The sequence below is a fragment of the Falco biarmicus genome, chromosome 4 (assembly GCF_023638135.1).
Source record: "Falco biarmicus isolate bFalBia1 chromosome 4, bFalBia1.pri, whole genome shotgun sequence".
NCBI lineage: Eukaryota > Metazoa > Chordata > Aves > Falconiformes > Falconidae > Falco > Falco biarmicus.
This window is the reverse complement of record NC_079291.1, coordinates 108571014-108590327: the sequence shown is the minus strand read 5'-3', so window position 1 is coordinate 108590327 and position 19314 is coordinate 108571014. Positions and strand designations below refer to the sequence as shown.

Genomic DNA, 19314 nt, shown 5'->3' with positions numbered 1-19314 from the left:
ACTCTTTGCATATTTTAGGGATGGGAGGAACAATCTTTGCACAGCAACCAAACAGCTGATAACCTTTTATCTGTTGAATTTCCTTTAGTCAAACTGTGGAAAATTATCATTCCAGGTGCATTCAAGAGCAGATATCCAGAATTCCTGGAAGCCAACCATGCACAATGAAGAGTCACCAGCTGTTTAAATAGCTTGCACACACCAGCTTTGTATAACTTTGTGAACAGATATTAAAATGTCTAGGCTTGAAAACTCCATGTTCTCCAGAGATAAGAGCCAGGTTGGAGGTTTTTAATGTGGATTGCTTTTCCTGGTGACTTTCAGGCAAAGTCATTACCACCACCCACATGCACACTGATGGGGGAATGCTTTGCTACTTTCTTTGCTACTCTCATCTACATTTTCCCTCCTGCCAGGGTGAGCCATAAGTGGTCATTTTATTGCTGAACCATAGGGACTGTGTGTGAGCATGAGATGGATGGTTGAAAAATAACAACAGGTCTAAATTAAACAGATGTATTCCATGAAACAAATTGAGCTGAAGTAATTTGGAGAGAAAAAAAACCCATGAGAAACGACAGATGCAGAGGAAAAAAAAGTTTGTATTTCACATTTTTATAAAACATGTATAAAGATTATTTTTTAATGTTGAAGTACGTATTGGAAAAAAATAGTACTAGGTAAATGTTGATATTTCTTTGCAAAAATGTCAACTTCTTAGATACAACAGATATGCTCAGGGGTCACATATATGTTGCTGTTTTCAACAATTCCAGGGAAAGAAGAGCTATTACACAATTACATTTCATTTTGGTTTTTACTGACATAAAGTGAGTAATGTTGTTGCCACACACATAGACCTAGTAGATTTCTCAAAAATGAACTGCGTGACTTTTTTTTTAATGTATTACTGGATTATTTTTCCTCTTATTCCTGTTTTTTTTTTTTTTTAAATATAATCTTGCCCTACCTCAGAACCATAATTGTGTTGTATGAAGACTACAGCTGGTCTGATGTTGGGAATTAACTTTGTTTCAAAGTGAAAACATAACTCATGTTTTTCCTAGTGCTCTGTCAAGCATTGTACTGACTAGTTCAGTTGTTTTGCAGTACTGAAGAGAGATGGGTTATGGGCACTCTTGATTTTATGGATAATGAACAGGGAAGAAAATAAGAGAGAGTGTCCTGTTTTATAAACATGTTTTCAGTCCTCACTCCCCTCTACCTTGTGCCATAATGGTAGAGCAAAATGACACTAGGTGCAGCCTGGGCTGAAGAGAGCCAGCACAGGAGAGCTCGTGTGCTGCCCCAGCACAGACTGGGACCATGTTCCCAACAGTGCCTTCTCCCACCTCACGCTCATGCTGAGGGACACTGTTCTGTGATGTCATGGACAGATGAGAAAGATGCTGCAAGTCTTCTGAGATCTCATTCTGGGGCATGACCATTTAGAAAAAGGAACAAAAAAGGGCATGCCTGTTTAATAAAATGAAAAAGGAACTTTGGTGGGCTGGCAACTGGCCTGATACCAGAGATGGAGGAAAGAGTGGAGCTTTGCATACTGCATGGCTAATAGTTTAAGGCTCCCATCTCAGCCCAAGCCACAATCATTAGGCTTTAGAGATCATCAGTGTGTCACTTGTGCACAAAACTTTCATTGAAAGCAGAAATTCGGTACATAAGCTTCCAGTTTCCATAATTTTAATTTCCTCAAATGCATTCCGGCCGGTTCTGCTTATTTGCACGAGTACTTAGAAATTTGAAAATTGAATCAAAAAAGATAAACAAAACATGAAATTATATTAGATTTCTTTTTCTCTTGGAAATCTGAACCTTCTTTTTACCTATTTACACCTGCTAATCAGGTGGAATGCTTCCCACTTTATTTGGGTAGTATTTCAGACAAACATGCTTTCCTCCCAGTGGCTCTTCTGACATCGTGCTGAACTGACTTCAGTTCATATGATGCAGTGTAGTGCTGATGATTTGTTTATATGAGAAGGCTTTTTGTGGTTTGCAAGAAAAGATAATTGGAGAACTGTTGTATAGCTAGTAGAAAGTCTTGCCCTGGTTTGGATACTGTTAAGTGGCTATCCAGAACCATTTTTCTCTAAAATAAAAAAAAAATAAAAGATCTCAAATTTATTTAAGAACTAAGTGTAGATAGGTGGGAGAGGTCTACCACAGCAGTTCATATTCTTCTCTCAGCATTGGGAGGGGGGCTTCAGTTTTGGGTATGGTCACTCCCACTCCCCCGAGACCACATATGAGAATTTTGCTCCTTACTTTTCATTTTGGTGTGTAGGAACTGGGAAACTGTACCAGCATTAGGAGGACATAACCCTGTAAAATCTTTGGAGTAGTCAAATACCTGCCACTCCGTGGAAGTACTGCAACATCATGTGGGACAGGCAGAAGGATATCCAGCTGGTGGTAGTGACCTTGCTGAGGATTAATCAGCTGGCTTTGGAAAGCGAGTACGCAGCATGTGAAGAATAGCAACAAAAGGAAAACACAAATAATAAGTGAAATGGCAACAAGCTAACATACTGGTCTTGCACAACTTGGCACACATCACCAGCTAGCTGACTTCAGCAGGAACCGAATTTCCTTGGTGCTTGGTCCTCATCTACTTGGTAGAAAACAAACTGACACGTTTTCTAAGGCAAAAAGCTTTTAAAATGGCTTTTTTTGTTTTCATGCTCCACAAAGGGAAGTATATCTGGTGGTGTACTTCATTGAGGAAGAGGTCCTACAGCCAAAATGGAAATCTGATTTAAACAATACTTGCTATATTGTTTAGTATGAAAACAGTTTCATGCTCAGAGAAGCCTGATGATTCGTAATGGTTCTGGTCACATTTGGCTTTTGTTAGTTCTAGAAATACTTCTTTGCTTTATATAGAACAGTGAACGTGTAAGATTTTGTGGAGAATGGCAAGTTTCTCTTCCCAGTCTCTACCCCTTTTTGTGGTTTATAAGCATCTGCTCATCATGCTATTCCTAGCTTTCACTATTAAAATAAGCAAAGCATGAATTTGAGATTATTTCATCCATGCCTATCAAAATGTATCATTTTAAAGGCGTGGCGTATTCCTTTCCAAATTGGAAATACATTCCAACGTATTCCAATGCATTCTGCAATCTTGTTATTGAAGTGATTTTTAAAAAATAACTTTTCTACTACTCCACCTGCTGAAATCAGATCTCTTTAAAGATTTAAATGTGAATTTACAGACTTGATTGAGCCTTCAGGATCCCTCTCTCCATATTTTCTTGTGTATCCAGCTCTAATGACGCATTCCTTAGGAAATGAGTGATGCCACATTCGGCGAGGCAGGCAGTTTCAGTACCAATCTCTTGTAACGGTTCCACACCAGCAGCTCCTGCCTATCTGGCATGAAGCAGCAGGACTGATGTATTGGCTGAGATATGAAAAGCTGGTAATGAGCAATAAGCATTAATCACTTCTCATTCAGTTGTCCAGGAGGTTTCTGTCAGTAAACCAGAAGCTGGTTATCGATCCTCTGCTCACCCTGCATTTAATCCATTCTGTCCATCCCTTGTCCTCAGTGCCTGCGCCATCATTCAGGAAGAGGGGAGAAGGAGATCTCCCTGCGATTTGTGTCTCTTGAGTTACTCTGTGTTAACAAAAGATCCTGGAATAAAAAAAGTCTTGCATCAGAACACTGTAGCAAAGCCTATATAGACTGTCTTTTGGAAGAAATGGTTTCACTTGAGCTTTTGACTCCTTCCAAAAGTGCAGGAAGAGGCAGATCACTTGATAAATATGTGGCACTGAATTGTTTAACTGTTTCTCGTAGACATTAATGAATGTGTAACAGACGCGCACACCTGCCAGCGGAGAGAGCACTGTGTCAACACGATGGGTTCATTCAAATGTCTCCAGGAACTGAGCTGTCAGCCAGGTTACGAACTTAAGGATGGAGAATGTGTTGGTAAGACAAGTGTTTTTCAGTTGATGCAATTGCTGTTACGAAAAAGGAAAAGGGTTGCAAACCTTTTTATTGTTACTGGTCTGTGATACCAGGGTTGTGACTAAAAAAGGCTCATCATCATGGAGATGTTTGGCTTCATAGACTCCTTCTGAACATTTTCTTACTTGAAATAGTTTCCAGCAATAACAATAAATTATTTGAAAACTGCATGAAACCTTATGAATTAGGATTTACCCTGTTTTTAAAGCATTAGAGGGAGATCTCACTGATGGAGGAATCCCCATTATGCTCCTCTGCCTAGCTCTGCTTTTCTCTGAAGGGACTGATACTGTTTGGTGTTGAACACTGCCTCAGCCTGGTCCTTCCTGTGTTTAAGAGGTCTGTCTGCATTTATTTACATTTGGAATGGTCATGGGGTTAAGAAGTTATTCTCCATCTCCCCCTTCTTGGTCTCTGTAGAGGTTTAACGGAGAAGCTAACATCAGTGGTCGTAGCACAGCAGAAGTTGCTCTGTAGCACAGGAGCATGCAAGAGACATATGGACCCTGCCTTCCAGGGCAGAAGTCAGAGTTATTTACTCCTAATTTTTGCACAAAGAGTTTCCCGACAGCTGGAGTAAGAGATGCCTAAGGAAAGAACTTAGCTCTTGACATACAACATAAGTTACAAAATAAAAATGATCAGAAATCTCGCTTTATATACAGCTGCCATAAGTAGTTTTACTTGAGTTGGTTTACTTAAAGAGGCTGTTTGTGAATGTCTCGTTCTGTTGTCTGACTCTGTAGCATTTCTAACATTTATTGCTAATCTGGATGGCTTTCTAGTCTATATATTATAACAGACTAAAGTTTACAAATGTTTTTAATTTGTTTTAAACTAGCCTTTAAATTAATGACTTATAAGAAAGACTAAAGTTTCAGGACTATGTGTAAAATTGCCTGTGGATAACTATTGAATTTGCAGAAGTTTATGAAATCCTCAGTTCCACATTTTTGTGTTAGTCTGTAAATGTGATAGGAAGACTACTAATATAGTACCTTCTGTGAGACTTCCGATGTTCCCCTGTGACCTTAACATTTATCTGAGGAGTTAGAACAGAAAGAGAAATGCCAGCAGTTCTCCCATTGTCTGCCTGGAGGAGCAGGGTCTCCTCAGCTGTGGAGTTTCCTCCGTTTGTCTTTACCTTCTAGTAAAGATGTTCATCATAGGGAGTGTTCTCAGGAGCCAGTGTATGTTAAGGCAGCATTTGAAAATATTGAACGGAATTGAATTTCAAACATGTTTATAACTGAAGTCTGTTCCTAGGTGGGTTTTCTTCAACTGGAAAATGTTAGCAATGCCACTGTACCAGCTGATACCTGCAGTTACTCAACACATATCAGTTGCATGTAAATTTCTAAGTTTGAAAACTGCAGGAAGGGTTTTCAATGTGCCTAGAAAGCAAGCATTAAGTTGGTGAACATAATTTGATAAATAATTTCATATACATAAAAAAAAAAAAAAAGCTGTGTTGAGCTCTGGCTGCAAAGTAGGAAAAAAAAGCAAAACTTGTTACTAATATTACTACCGCTCATTCAGATTTTTTTCAGAATAATTTTCAGAGTTGGGTAAGTGTTTGTTCTGTGTATGTAAGTACATATATATATATATACACACACACGTGCCTGTGTACATAGTGAAATCCTATCCCTGTTCAAATGAGGTGCCCCAATAGTATCAAATTCAGTGGAGGCAGGTTTCTACCTAGAATCCCTGAGATATACAAGGAATAAGAGACCATTTTGCTTTTGGAAGAGTGTGGTACACATTTTATTGTGTGTTGGTTATTCCTGGTTGTAATTTGGGTCTTTATGTCTTTAAAACTGCAGATATTCCAGTATTTGTGATGTACAAGGGACGCTGTGAAAAAAGCAGTAGGGACCTAAATCAAATTTGCTGCAGGACCTAACAAATTCTGAAGCCTGTGCTGAAGTGGATGTCCAAGAGACCCCTAAGCATCAGATTTCCCATAGTCAACACTGGATGTCTGGTTTAAATAATGCTTCCTAACTTCCTTTCTGAGGAGTTAACTCGTCGTGAAGGCTACTGAAAATTACAGCTTGACTAGTCACAATTTGGTGTTTTGATCTGATTTGCAGATATTGATGAATGCGAGAGAGGAAGTCATAGTTGCAAAGTAAACTTCATTTGTCAGAATACGGAAGGATCATTCTACTGCGAGTCAAAGCAGCGCTGCATGGATGGGTTTTTACAAGACCCTGAGGGAAACTGTGTTGGTAAGTGTGATCAGCAATATTTTTGTAATATGTGCAGCAGCACTGGCCAACTCCTGTTCCTTTTAGCCTGTCCAAGGGGTGTGTATTGACCACATGTAGTTTTCTTCAAATCCTGCTGTGAATTTAATTTAAACATTGCTGTCCTTTTAAAGATATGCACGCTTGCATATTGAATTTGAACATGTTACCACAGCAGACCTTCATCAGCCTTATCTTTGTGGCACAAGAAATTGAAATGAAGGAAAGAAGTGACAGCTGGAAGAAAACAGACCAGAAAGGTTAAATAGCTTCTGTGACTATTCTAATTCATTTTCTTCACCAGATATTAATGAATGCACATCTCTCCCTGAGCCATGTAAACCAGGATTCAACTGCATAAATACCGTTGGGTCTTACACCTGCCAGAGGAACATGCTGACATGCAGCAGAGGCTACCACTCCAATGAGGAGGGGACCCGATGCATCGGTAAGGTCAGACTCCAGTGTCCAGGCAGGTGCCCTCTCAGAGGAAAAAGTACATTTCAGTTCCAAAAAGAGGGTTTGAGTTACTGCCAGATTCCTAAATGGATCTGAGGAACGGGAATTTGCTGTCCAAGCAGTGCAATGATTTGTTTGGACTACAGGATTCTGCACTGATGTCTGACTGCTGCACGGAGGTATGCCGGGTGGCGCCGGTTTCGACTGCATATGGGATTTGCTGTCTTCCATTCTGGAGTGAATATTATTTAGTTCGTTTTTAAACTCCTGCTGTCAGTCAACACCATGATCCTTTGCTATTTTTTTTTTACAGTATCCCACTGTAAGTGATATGATCTGAAGCCATGGGATGCGGCAAATGAGAAACGCTGCGTTTGTGGACTCACAAGAGCAGTACTAAGTGGATGCTCTTTGTAGCACCACTTTGTAGCAAATGGTGCTCCCCATTTGCATCCAGTTGTGTGTATGTTTAGAATAAATTCTTACTTTCTTTGTGGAAAGAATGAAATATTCATGTAGGCTGGCACACAGCTTGATACTGATTTGTATTTGTTCCAATGTGTTTATGGAGTTACTGACTCAGAGTAGCAGATTTCATCACTTATTAGCATTTGTTCTGTAAATGAGCACAGTAGGCACAAAGGAACTGAAAGCTTGGTCCTGGGTGCCCAAGGCAAGGCTGGCTATGTGTTTTTTAACACCCTACGTGCTGTTACATGAGGTAGGAAATCCTAAAACAACAGCAGGGGAAAAATAAAAAAATGACAAATCAGCATTTTGGTTAGTGATGATATCCTAATGATTTCTACTTGTGCTCCCTTTAAATAAAAGGAAGGATGAAAAATAAACACAATGTGCGATGTTACAGGTGGGTGGAAGCCATACTGGCAGCTATTAATTTGGTTGTGACTGGCAACTTGTGAAAAACAGTGGTATAGACAGACCCCATTTCCACAGAAATTTCTGCATTCTCCTTTTTGCTCTTCATTAGGCTCTGTCTTCCTTCCCAATTTTACGTCCAGGACTACCCTGACCATGTAGAAGGTGACTGGCCAGTCAGAAGGTGAGGAAGATTTGGAAGCAGCAGAAGACGGGGGACAGTTTATGCCTATAAATGAGGACATTTAGAAGGCTTCCTAACACAGCTCTAGGAGGTTGTGTTGTGTAAATTCAGGGCAAAGTAGTGCAGTGTCATTCGCTGCCCTATTACACAGCAGCCTGAAATGCTTCAGTTGTTACAAAGGGAAGGGCCAAAAGTCCTGTATGTCTCCGTTGCTGTAAAGACCCAGTTCTTCAGCTGGTTTCGATTGGTTCTGTTTCAGCAGTCAGCTGGGATAGATGTGTTTGCACCAGGTAAAGTGTGGTGACCCTGAAATTGATTTGAGGGTTACCACCATGCCAACAGCTCCATGAATCTCATTTTTGTCGCAATTCAGCAGTCCTCACTGAGCAGCTCAGAAGTCCTGGCTGTAGTGCTAACAGTCTTCGTTTTCAAGCCCTAATCATGGCTAGGGCAAATTACGTTCTTAAATTTCAAACTGATGATTTATAGGAAGAATCCAGCTTTTTTCCCCACTTGTTCCTAAAAGAGAGTGACTGTGTGTAAATACGTGACAGAGGATGAAATTGCCATTACCAATACAGCATTGGTCTCTTTAGAGCATGATGAGATAACACAATACATTGTAATTACTGATGACACTTCGTCTCTACTTTACATGATTGACAATATTTTTAAGGAGCAGGTATAAAGAAGCTTCTCTAGTTTGATTTTGGTGAACAAATGTTTAATATTAATTGGTGATTTCTCTGTCTTTGCTCTCTGTGCTCAGTCTCCGTTTGCAGTCTCTATCTTTTGGCTGTTTTGGTTTTGGTTTTTTTATATATGGCTTTCTTTAAGTAGGCAGAGAGCATGGAGAAGAGCAAAGAAAAGCATATGGTCCTAATTTCCCTTCTCTATAATAAAGACTTATTTCCTTTAAGGCGTTACAATAGCTAATTCAATTCCTGATTCAGATATATTCACAGTAGTAAATACATCATCTGCAAATGTTTCTCCAGCAGAACTACACTTGTGTCGTCATCTTCTCTGTTCACAGGATTCATTTCTCCTCAAACTGTTTATACTTTCCGATTGAGTAAATGAGTTATTAAAAAATACCTCTTACATTTAACTGAAAACTACTGTAACTGGTGAAATATGGCACACTTCTGATGGTATAATGCACTAGAAATAATTAAAGTGTGAACGTGATGGAATATATAATTATGGACAAACTAATGAAATGGTCGCACACATGAATTCATTGTAAATAAAACTCCTACTTTACAAATTAGTGTCTGCATTAGAAACTTTGTTGGTTTGATGCTACATCTGATCTTAAAAGAAAGTGAGGAGGCTGTTTCAGCAGAAATCTATGAGCCCATCAGGAATTCCTTGCTTGGCAAGTGGCATTCCCTGCCTTCCCTAACCCTGGTGCCAGCAGGGACCGTGTAGGTGGGAGCCTGTGCTGAAATATTGAACAAAGTATTTGTTAGCACCTCTCATCAGGGTTGATATAATCTCCACTTTTCCAAATCCAAGTTTCTGTAACTTGCTCTCATTTCCCCGTCATTTTCTCGGCAAGTGAACGCTCTCTGGAGCATTCTCCAGTGCTGTTGTTTGATGGAGAGCTGCCCAGGAACCCTTTGAAATGTCATAGTGCTCACATTTATGACTTCAAATAGGGCAGTATGGAGAACCTCCAGCCTTAGACTACCATCCTAATTAATATTACATGTACAGTGATTTGGGTTTTAAAAGTCGTTGAAGATGTGAGTAATAGGAAGGAAGCAGGATCTGATGGCAGAACTCAGAGTACTTGAAGAAACACAAGTTTTTGAGGGTTAATCAGACTTTTTGATGCTTCTTGTCACAGATGGTAACGGGGATTTGTTAGATACTGATGAGCTATTTAGTCATGTTGCAAGTCTTGTAAATCAGCATGTATTGAAAACTCTCATCTTCATCTGAGGATTTTTAAAATGAGATTGGAAGTGATGCATGTGAGTGGAGAATCAGCTAATTTGTTGGTATTGGAATTTTGATGAGAGGCCATGAGGAACATCAAAATGTGAGTTGACTGATAAAAGAAAAAATATCAACATAGGGAAAGAGCAAAAGGTAGATAGCAGAAGCAAGATTGAAAGGGCAACTGCAGATGAAAATAGCAATTGCTTTAATTGAAGAGATGAGCAGAATTTCTGGCTAGTTCTTGTTTTGCTTAAATTGCTTGGCGTGACTCATGTAATGGCAGAACATCAGAATAAATGTCATGGTTTGATCAAAATCAAAATATGATTACATTGCAATGCAGAATATGCTGGGAAAGCTCCACTGCAGTTACAGTTACCATTTTCACTTTTAAGATAACGTATTGCTTTTCAAATCTTTTACTTATGTAAAGCTGACTTTGAGAAGAGCACAGTGGGCCAGGGGACAACCCTAACAGTTTCTATTCCTGATATTTAATCAAGTATTTTGTGCTGCCACCCCCACCCCCTTTGTAAACATTGATTTTCAGCAAACTGTGTTTAAACTAATTGCTTTCTCTGGTTCTGCAGATGTGGATGAGTGTCAGACTGGGGTACACCGTTGTGGCGAAGGGCAGATTTGTCATAATCTTCCTGGGGCTTATCGCTGTGACTGCAAGATGGGATATCAGTACGATGCATTCAGCAGAAGCTGCATTGGTATGTAAGGCACAAGATGAGATGAAACGACTGATTGATTGAGCCTTGGACCTGAAGGCAGTATTTAGCACCATCCTAGTGTGCAGTTATTAGTTCTGCAATGCAGTGCCTCAAAAGATAATGGAATCACCTCCAAAGCAGTTGTTGTTCAGTGCGACTGGCTATTTAGAACTCTGCCACTCCATGCTGTGATTTCAGACCGGGTGTCCTTGGTTTGGTTGAGCTGGAGGTTATCAATTAAAGTCATCTGCAAAGTGCTTTCCTAGGGGTTACACTTCTACAGCTGTAGAAATTTATCTTTCTGAAGATTTCACAACTTTCTTCGTAAGAGACTATGATACAGCATTTTGTATTTTCTCACTACTGTACACCAATTAGAGCATAAAGTCAGACTGCATAAAACCTGAGGTTGCAGTGTTCCATGCTTCGCAAAACAATCTCTGACACTTTTAAAAATATCCTCCTGCATCTGGTTTGATGGTCTTTTTTCTAAGTTGATTGAATTTTTTTTTATTATGCTGGCAGACATAAACGAGTGCTGGAATTACCCTGGACGCCTGTGTCAGCACACGTGTGAGAACACCCCTGGGTCCTACCATTGCACTTGTTCTTCTGGTTTCCGCTTGTCTTATGATGGGAAGCATTGTGAAGGTACCAGACATTTTTTTCTACGGAGAAGAAATTACGGTGTGAATTAAGGGACTTTAGAGAAGTGGAGGTGAAATATAAATACAGTAAACCCATGATTTATGTGTGCTCAAATTTGCAGATATTCAGCTGAACACTCAAACTGTCAGATGAAAGCTGACAAATTTCTTCTCTTTCTTCCTTTCCCTCACACACTTTTTCCTTTCCTTCCAGATGAGAGAAAAGGAGAACGTAACAAAGAATCGGAGACTTTCATTCTTATTTTAATAAAGACGAAATTTGGTAGTGACAAAACTTGGGAAAATTTATTTTTAATTGTATAGAACCTTTGTAAATTCTCCATTACTTTTTTCAGGAAATGATTGCATATTTTTAATCAACCATAACATATAAGGTCTGAAACACGTGTTGCATGTGTATGTGTTTGCATTGGCATATATAGAAAAAAAAGTCAGGTGCAACAGACATCTCGCACTTCTTGCGTGAGAATCCCCATGCATTCTGTCTAGGGAGCAGAAGCGTCTTCCTGGGACAAATTAATCCATCCTTACTCACTGTGATGAGAAGGATCTGGTAGCTATTCTGAGAGGCAAGATATAGTGGAAGATACCATTCTGAACCATTGTGGCAATGTCTGTGGGTTTGTTTTTGGATACAGATGTGAATGAATGTGATACTAGTCCCTGCAGCCAGGAGTGTGCCAATGTTTATGGTTCCTATCAGTGTTACTGCAGGCAAGGTTTCCAGCTAGCAGAAGACGGGCATTCTTGTAAAGGTAAGGCTTGCTGCTTTGTCAGAGCAAGTTAAAGATGCGTATACTCTTTAACAGCTGGGGCTGTCTGACTCTCAGCAGCACCTAGTGCTGCAGGTGATGGCTAAGGATGATAGTGACACACTGATGCGAAAGCTGCAAAAGGGAACTCTACCAGCTACTGGAAAATGCAGTTCATTTTCATGCCTCCTACTGGGGGCTGGAGTACATTTATGTGACTGTGGAAATGGTGAGGTTATTGTTTCATGGGGCTAGAGATTATGATTAAAAAAATAAAAGGAAGATAAATCTATACCTCCATTACATTAATTAAAGCCTCCTCTCAGCCATGGTTGGATGAAGGCTTGCTCCTGCTTCTGCTGCTGGTGGGTGAATGAGGAGTGATCAGGATGGAGACAGGAAGGGTTTTGCCTGTTTTCTTGAAGTTACCAATAGTGACACTTTGGAGAGTCTCCATTAAGAAATGATGCAGAAATCCACATTCTTCCTAGTGCAAGGAAGCCCCCAAAACAATCCTAGAAGAACTACAGAGGTACCAGAGAGAGTTTTTCAAACTCAGATGTGCCCAGGACTTGTACTTTTCTGAGAGTCCATACTACTTGCAACCAGCATTTTTGGGAGCAAGCATCTTGTGTGCAGCATTTCAGAAAGCACCATCAACAGTCCTAGAGCAATGGCAAACTTTCACGGTTGCATTCTTGTTTAAGAGTATATTAGAAATTCACCAGATAAAAAATTTCTTGTGTTTTTACAGTGTCCCTTTCCAGATTTCTGTTTTTCTTTTTGTCATATGTTTGTAATTGTGGTTTTTTTTTTCCCCCAGATATCGATGAGTGCACACAGAGTGCCGGCATCCTTTGTACTTTCCGCTGCGTCAATGTTCCTGGTAGTTATCAGTGTGCTTGTCCTGAGCAGGGATATACCATGGCAGCAAATGGAAGAACCTGTCGAGGTAACGAGAAGTTTAGGAACTGAAACTTTAATTATGAAACTTTAATCCTTGAAATTATCTAAACCATTACAGTTATTCAGTCAAGACTCCTTGTTTGATATTAGTCATTGTTAAAAAGCCAGTGTTTGACAAAGTTGCCAAATACTGGTATGTGCAGTGTCAGCTCTTTCTTTTGCTAGAAAAAAGTACTGTGGCAACTCTCCTGTCAATGTGAGCTAATTGTTTAAATGAATTCCTAAGGGAGCCCACTTCATCATTCAAATTGGAGCACGTGATTACTTGCATGAGCTGTATGTGCACCTTGGCACAGCAGTAAGTGATCCATTTTTTTAGAGGTGCCAGATGCAGAAATCTGTGGCTTCATTATGAGATGCACTTTCCTGCCCCAGAAAACTGAGAGTGAATGTAGGAGCTGTAATGTGGACTTGGACATCCAGAAGTCTGCCACCTAAGTTTAATTATGTTGGTGTTAGTAGATGTTAGTGTAAATGATTTATATCCTACACACACACACACACCCTTTTTCTCCAGAATCATAGAAGTGTCTTCTGGGTGTCTGGTGGTTTTCATCTGCTGCACAGCTGTCTGTTTTTGAAGTAAAACTCCCCCATTTCCAAAAGATGCACTGACTGTATAATGATGATTGAAGATCTCGTTACCTTTATGTACTCTACATGCGTTCCTGCAGTCGGTTACACTAACTACCAGGTATTTCCTGCCTTTAGTTTTTCAGGAGCCCTTCACATAACTTTTGGTTACCTATCTCCTGTGCTTAAGTTCTCTTCTCCGTGGTACTGGCAGTGACTTTACACTTTGTATGTCATGAACGGCATGACCGTACTTGGTCCTGACTTTGGAGCAGGGAAACAGGCTAAATGATGCTTAAAATCTTTCTTAAAGATTTTAAAAGTTGGGAGTTTTTTAAAATGTGGTTTTCGGTATGAATGCCATTATATCCATGTGCACTTAAATTCTTACATAAAACTCACCTTTAGAAAACTGCAGCTATAACTCTCCTCAGACTTTTTTTTTTCCTGCTAATTATTTTTCTGCCTGTTAGTTGCCATCTCTGTCAGATTTGAGCTGAGGACATTTTCCAGAGTTAACAGCATGAGCCACTTCGTTAACTGGCCAGCACAGCTCTCCCAAGGCAGAGGCACCCAGCACGCTCCAGGTGCTGGAGGTGGAGGAGGACAGTTTGCCACACAGACCTATGGATCACACTTGCGGTGTTTGCGTGGTGTGAAATCCTCCGTGCACGCTCACCCTGAGGGGAGAGGGTTCCAGTTATATAGACTAGCCTTGCTAAGTGAGCGAGCTGTACAGTGACACTTGGAAAGGCTTTTCAGAGTGCCTGTGCCACCTGGTACGTGCAGCCTCCTTAAAGGGCGCCGTTGGTCTACTGGCAGAACTTAGCACGTGTGGCAGCTCTGCGTGTGGCTGGGCAGGCTGGCGTTTGGTCACGCACTAGGAGTAGCCCCCAAGTACGTGCCCTTTTTTTGAGCTCTGCAAGTTTATAGTTACAAGTTTGGGAAGGCTTATATACGGAGGTGTCTCTGAAGACGTGGTCAGAAGAGCAGTCTGAATTGATGCCAGCTGCACTAAACTTGAGAAGATTCTGTTGGTTTCTACCAGCTAGAGATCTGGTGCTGGTTGCTCGTCATCTGACCAGCTCTTAAGAGTTACTGGTGGTACATTCTTTGTACCTTTTTTTTTTCCAAACAGATGAGTTGTATCTCATGTAATAGCATCTCAACATATGGATCTTTTTGGAGAAACTGCCTATGGTATTTTGCAGCACAGCCAAACTGGTGAAGTGAGTGCTTTCATGACAATGATTGCAATATGGAAGAAATTCTCTTTTCACCTAGGGGCACTTCTGAGAATCAGCAAGGGATTTAATTTACTTTGATTCTCTCCTACTTCCTATTGTATACTTTTCTTTGCAAGACTTCTAAACCAGTCAGTTCAGTGTATGAAATCAGTTCTCATCCCAGGGGAATGGAGGGAGGGGGAGGTTACAGTTTTCCTCTAAGAGTCTCCCTCTTCTGTGACAATTGGCAGAACTGCAGAGCCCTACATAGTCCACATGGTTTGTCTGTTAGCGTTTATTTCATTTTAAAGCCTCCGTGCGTTGTCTAGACATTTGGGAGTACACAATGTGACTGTGAGAGCTTTGCCAATATTTTCTGTTCAGGCTGGATCCTTGTTATTGCATCTGGTTTTCAGCATTTTAAGGCCCACGGCTTGTGCGTACATATTATTTAGGTAACCACGTCTAGGTTCTAGGCCATAAAGTGTCTTTGAGCTTTAAATGTTCTTTTATGTCTTCTGCAACATTACTTCTCATTACGGGAAGATATTTATATTTAACTTATATTTTCAAAAATGTGCACCTCGTTCTAAAGTGTTGTTCTTAAGTTCCCATATGCCATAACAGTCTGGTAGAGCTTACATCTCCTTTATTATGCAGCTGTATAGAACTGGCTACTTTGCTTTGTATTTGCCCCCTGCTTTAATCTAGAGCAACCTGCATGCATAGAGAAATTCTTCTTCTGACATAGCCCAGCTTTCTCAGTTCTCAGGAAGTCAGGGAGAAGGTCCTGTTGGCTTTTAAGATGGGTTCTTTTATTCTGATGGGATTTGTTTATTCCTGAGGGACAGCTTTTGTCACAATAGGCTGTGAATGGCTCACGTGTAGGCAGCAGTAGGGTATCCCTCCACCCGTGTGTGCTTGCTCTGGGGAGGGGAAGGCCCTTTGCAGACTGGGTGACGGGGCAACGTTTGTTTGCTTGCGATATGTGGACATTTTACAGCCTTGTCCATGAAGAGGGAGCCGTTGTGATCACAAATAGTGTAAGAAGTGTGTGAGCAATTTATAGCAGTGGCCACCTTTCATCAGGGACTGACCCTTGTACTCCAGTGCTTGCATGCAGTGTCTACACCGTGCAGAAATCTGTGCACATGCTCTGCTGTTTGAAACCAGTTAGGTGCTTCCCACAGCATTTGAGCTTATCGTGTGTGCACTGTGCTCACGTGCTGAACTGTGCTTGTTTAGAAACACCTTGCTGTGAGCATGAAACTGTGCTTCAGGGAGTACCTTTGGCCTGTGGAGCTGTAAAAACTGGCCCATCCATTTCAGAAAACTATTTTAAAACTGTTTTCAATCAGAACAGCTGTGGAAAGCTTACACAGCAGCTGTGGGCGTGGGCAGGTTGGCTGGTCTGAGAATTTAGGGTTCCACTGCCTTATACTACTGGTATCTAGTTAGTTTATTCTGGTTCCTTTCAACCTGGTTTATAGTATCACTTACAACACATCTCTGACACCTCAGGAGCGAGGGACAATATGGCAACACTAGCGATTCTGTCTAGATGTTCAAGTCTGGTTTGAACCAAACATGTTCATGTTTGGTTTCTATTGCAGTGGGAAGTAGTAAGACAGGAGGGTCTTGGGTTTTGAGAAATTATTTTCCCTCCCATGTTTATTCTCCCCTGAAGTTAAACCCAGTGTTGTACCAGATGTGTTTGGAGTGAGGATAGCTGGATTCACAGGGGTGTGCCAATGTTTGCAAAGTACAGGTAAAGAAAGAAACTCCTCCCATGGTAGAAGGCCCTGGCCATGTGCTGGGTGGCTGCAACTGGCCACACTTTCTGCCAGGTAGGGGAAGGACTACTACACAGCATCACAAACTGCTTGTAGGGAAGAGTGGGATCCCTTGTCCATTGCACACACTGCTGAGTGGTACTGTCATCTCTTTTTAACTGATAATGTCAAGGAAGGAAATTTTTTTCCATAGAAGGCATATGAACTTTAGCAGAATAGGAATCAATGTGATTTACCCCGTCACTCCAAATGCCAACCAGTGTCTGTCCATGCACAGAGATGAACCTGACGCACCTCACCTGAATGTGCATTTCACACCCTGTGTGTTTCCTCCAGGGTTCTCGCAGTCCTAGTCTGCAGACAGCAGGCACAGGTACTGAAGAGGTAACTCTCAGCTTGCAGAGCCAGACCCACAGACTGCTCTTGCTTCTTATGCACACAGCGTCTCATAAGCATGTTACAGTCCATAAATTGTGATTACTTCTTATTTTTGAACTTAGCATGTCTTTTTCCTTGTGTTTCTTCTTATTAGATATTGATGAATGTGCAATAGGAACCCATAACTGTTCCACTGCAGAGACTTGCTATAACATCCAGGGCAGTTTCCGCTGCCTGTCCTTCGAGTGCCCTTCCAACTACAGAAAAGTTTCTGACATGTAAGTATTACCATCACAACAAAGCCAGCAGCCTAGTCCAGTGGCTGTGGATGTTGCGTAGTGCTTCTGTCTGTGGGCAGATGTAAATACTCAGGGCTCTAAGATGCTTCAGTACCTGGAGCACATACTCCTCCATCTAGATTTTCTGTCCATTTTTGCCCCTTCCTTCTTCCAAGCCCTAGAAGCGCCGCTTTGCCCCCCAACTGCTGCTATAACAGCAGTCATCAGAGCTTGCAGCTGTACTTGCTGCAGCTCTTAAAGGGCTCTGTTTATAATTAAGTTTTTTTTAAAAATAGATCTTATTGCAGTAGCTGCCTGCCTGCTCCATGCACCACTTTTGCAGTGGTTTGGGGGCTCCCTGTTTAATAATCAGATTGCGGTTCCTTGGAGAGTGTTGAAACATTGAAGGGGAGCAGGATCGTGAGCTTGCCAGGCTTCACGGTTCTGGGAACGGCACAGCCCCACTGCTCCCAGCTCCCCAGCAGCTGAGGCTTGGGAGCCCCAGAATCTCCGACCCTTTTCCTGCCTCAGTGGCTGCCAGCGCTTTGGGAAACCATATTCAGTTGCCATATGTAGTTGGATTTAAGTTAGACTTAAAACGTACTTCTCCTGCCGTATAGAACTGTGCAGCTTTGCAGGATGAGAAGCTTGTCTCCTATTAGCTGCCTTCTAAAGTGCTTTTGTTCTTGTTTTCCTGGAGTACTGTCCTAGGCTTGTGCTGTTGGTGATGGATCACAGACTCCTCTTCCAAGCTCTGTGCTTGCAACATGACTCTGGCTCTTTCCTTGTTGTGGAGCTTCCCAACACAGCTCCCCATGTCCATGATGTTTTTCTTACACTGTTGTACACTGATGTATATATTGTTTACAAATGCTTTATGGGTACTGTAAAGGCAGAACAAGCAGCTGATAATTACACAGCTGAAGTTTGGGAGTCATGTTTGTCTGATATTCTGCAATACTCTGAAATATGTGTTTTACCTGATATTACATGGACACTGAACGTGTTTCATTTCTCATCTCTTAGGAGGTGTGAACGAATCAGTTGTTTTAATTATCTGGACTGCCAAAATACCCCGGTGCGCATTACCTATTACCAGCTGAACTTCCAGACCAATATCGTGGTCCCAGCTCATATTTTCCGTATTGGACCATCACCTGCCTATGCTGGAGACAACATAATCCTTACTATCAACAAGGGAAATGAAGAAAACTACTTCAGCACTCGAAGGCTGAACTCGTACACGGGCATTGTCTATCTTCAGCGACAAGTGAAAGAGCCTAAAGACTTTTTGTTAGATGTTGAAATGAAACTGTGGCGTCAGGGAACATACACTACTTTTCTTGCCAAAATTTACATTTTCATCACAGCTCATGCATACTGAAGCATGTATTGACATTGGATTTTATTGGTGCTATGCTCTTTAACTGTTCTACCAAAGCTTAATACAGTTGAACTGGCATTTAGTGTATCTAGCCTTTATATTATTTTTCTATCATTGCTTTAAACTTTTTTATTGGTTGTGTAAATTAAGTTAATTTTTATCTTGTTTTGTTTTGTTTACTTACGAAATTCTTTACATCATCATTTGACAATGAACGAAGGAAGGGTTAGAAAGGCAGTACATACATTGTGTTAAATGCTGGAACCTTTTCTTAGAAATTATTTTTAGGTTTAGTCACATCTGCAGGGTATTGCACTAGAGGGGAAAGATATTCACTTGGGAGTATTGGGTTTTGCCACTAAAGGAAAAACCTTGAACAATTTCTCTTTATTACACAAACTTATGGTTTGGCTTAGCCACTGACTTTGCTGCGATTTCTCTGTGTCGAGATGCTGTGTCAAAGGCTGTACATGTACACTGACGGTTAGCTCACCTCATATTACCGGTTTATTTTCCTCCTTCCAACTTTCATAATATGTTGCCTAAAAATATATATAAATAAAAGAAAACTCCACCAGTGAAAAAACCTATGAATGAGTCTTGCTTTAGTAGGACTACTCATATGCTAAATAAGTGCAAGACCAAGGCCTTAAGAGAATGTCATGCTTTAGAGTAATAACTCACAATGCATTTATAGTAGTTGTCTTTATAGGTGCTGGGATTCCTTTCTATACAGACGCATTTTATTTAGGTAACTACAAGTGCAGATTAGATGCTTTATAATTCTTAAAGGAATGTCTGAAAGGGAACATGGAAATAATGAAATAATTAGTTACTGCTTCTTATTTAAGGC

At 40.9% G+C, this 19314-nt stretch overlaps 1 protein-coding gene across 10 annotated transcripts in view; it reads left to right on the top strand.

The window, feature by feature from the left end:
• Window positions 1-19051, top strand: part of FBLN2 (fibulin 2) — a 106364-nt gene extending 87313 nt beyond the window's left edge. For all 10 annotated transcript variants that reach the window (XM_056337906.1, XM_056337908.1, XM_056337910.1 and 7 more), the window contains 9 exons: window positions 3824-3958; window positions 6097-6234; window positions 6557-6700; window positions 10315-10443; window positions 10969-11094; window positions 11750-11866; window positions 12687-12815; window positions 16954-17077; window positions 18104-19051. In XM_056337906.1, coding sequence (XP_056193881.1) covers window positions 3824-3958; window positions 6097-6234; window positions 6557-6700; window positions 10315-10443; window positions 10969-11094; window positions 11750-11866; window positions 12687-12815; window positions 16954-17077; window positions 18104-18461 — 1400 coding nt within the window. In that variant the 3' untranslated portion in view covers window positions 18462-19051. The remainder of the gene's footprint in view (window positions 1-3823; window positions 3959-6096; window positions 6235-6556; window positions 6701-10314; window positions 10444-10968; window positions 11095-11749; window positions 11867-12686; window positions 12816-16953; window positions 17078-18103) is intronic.
• The last annotated feature ends 263 nt before the right edge of the window (window positions 19052-19314 follow it).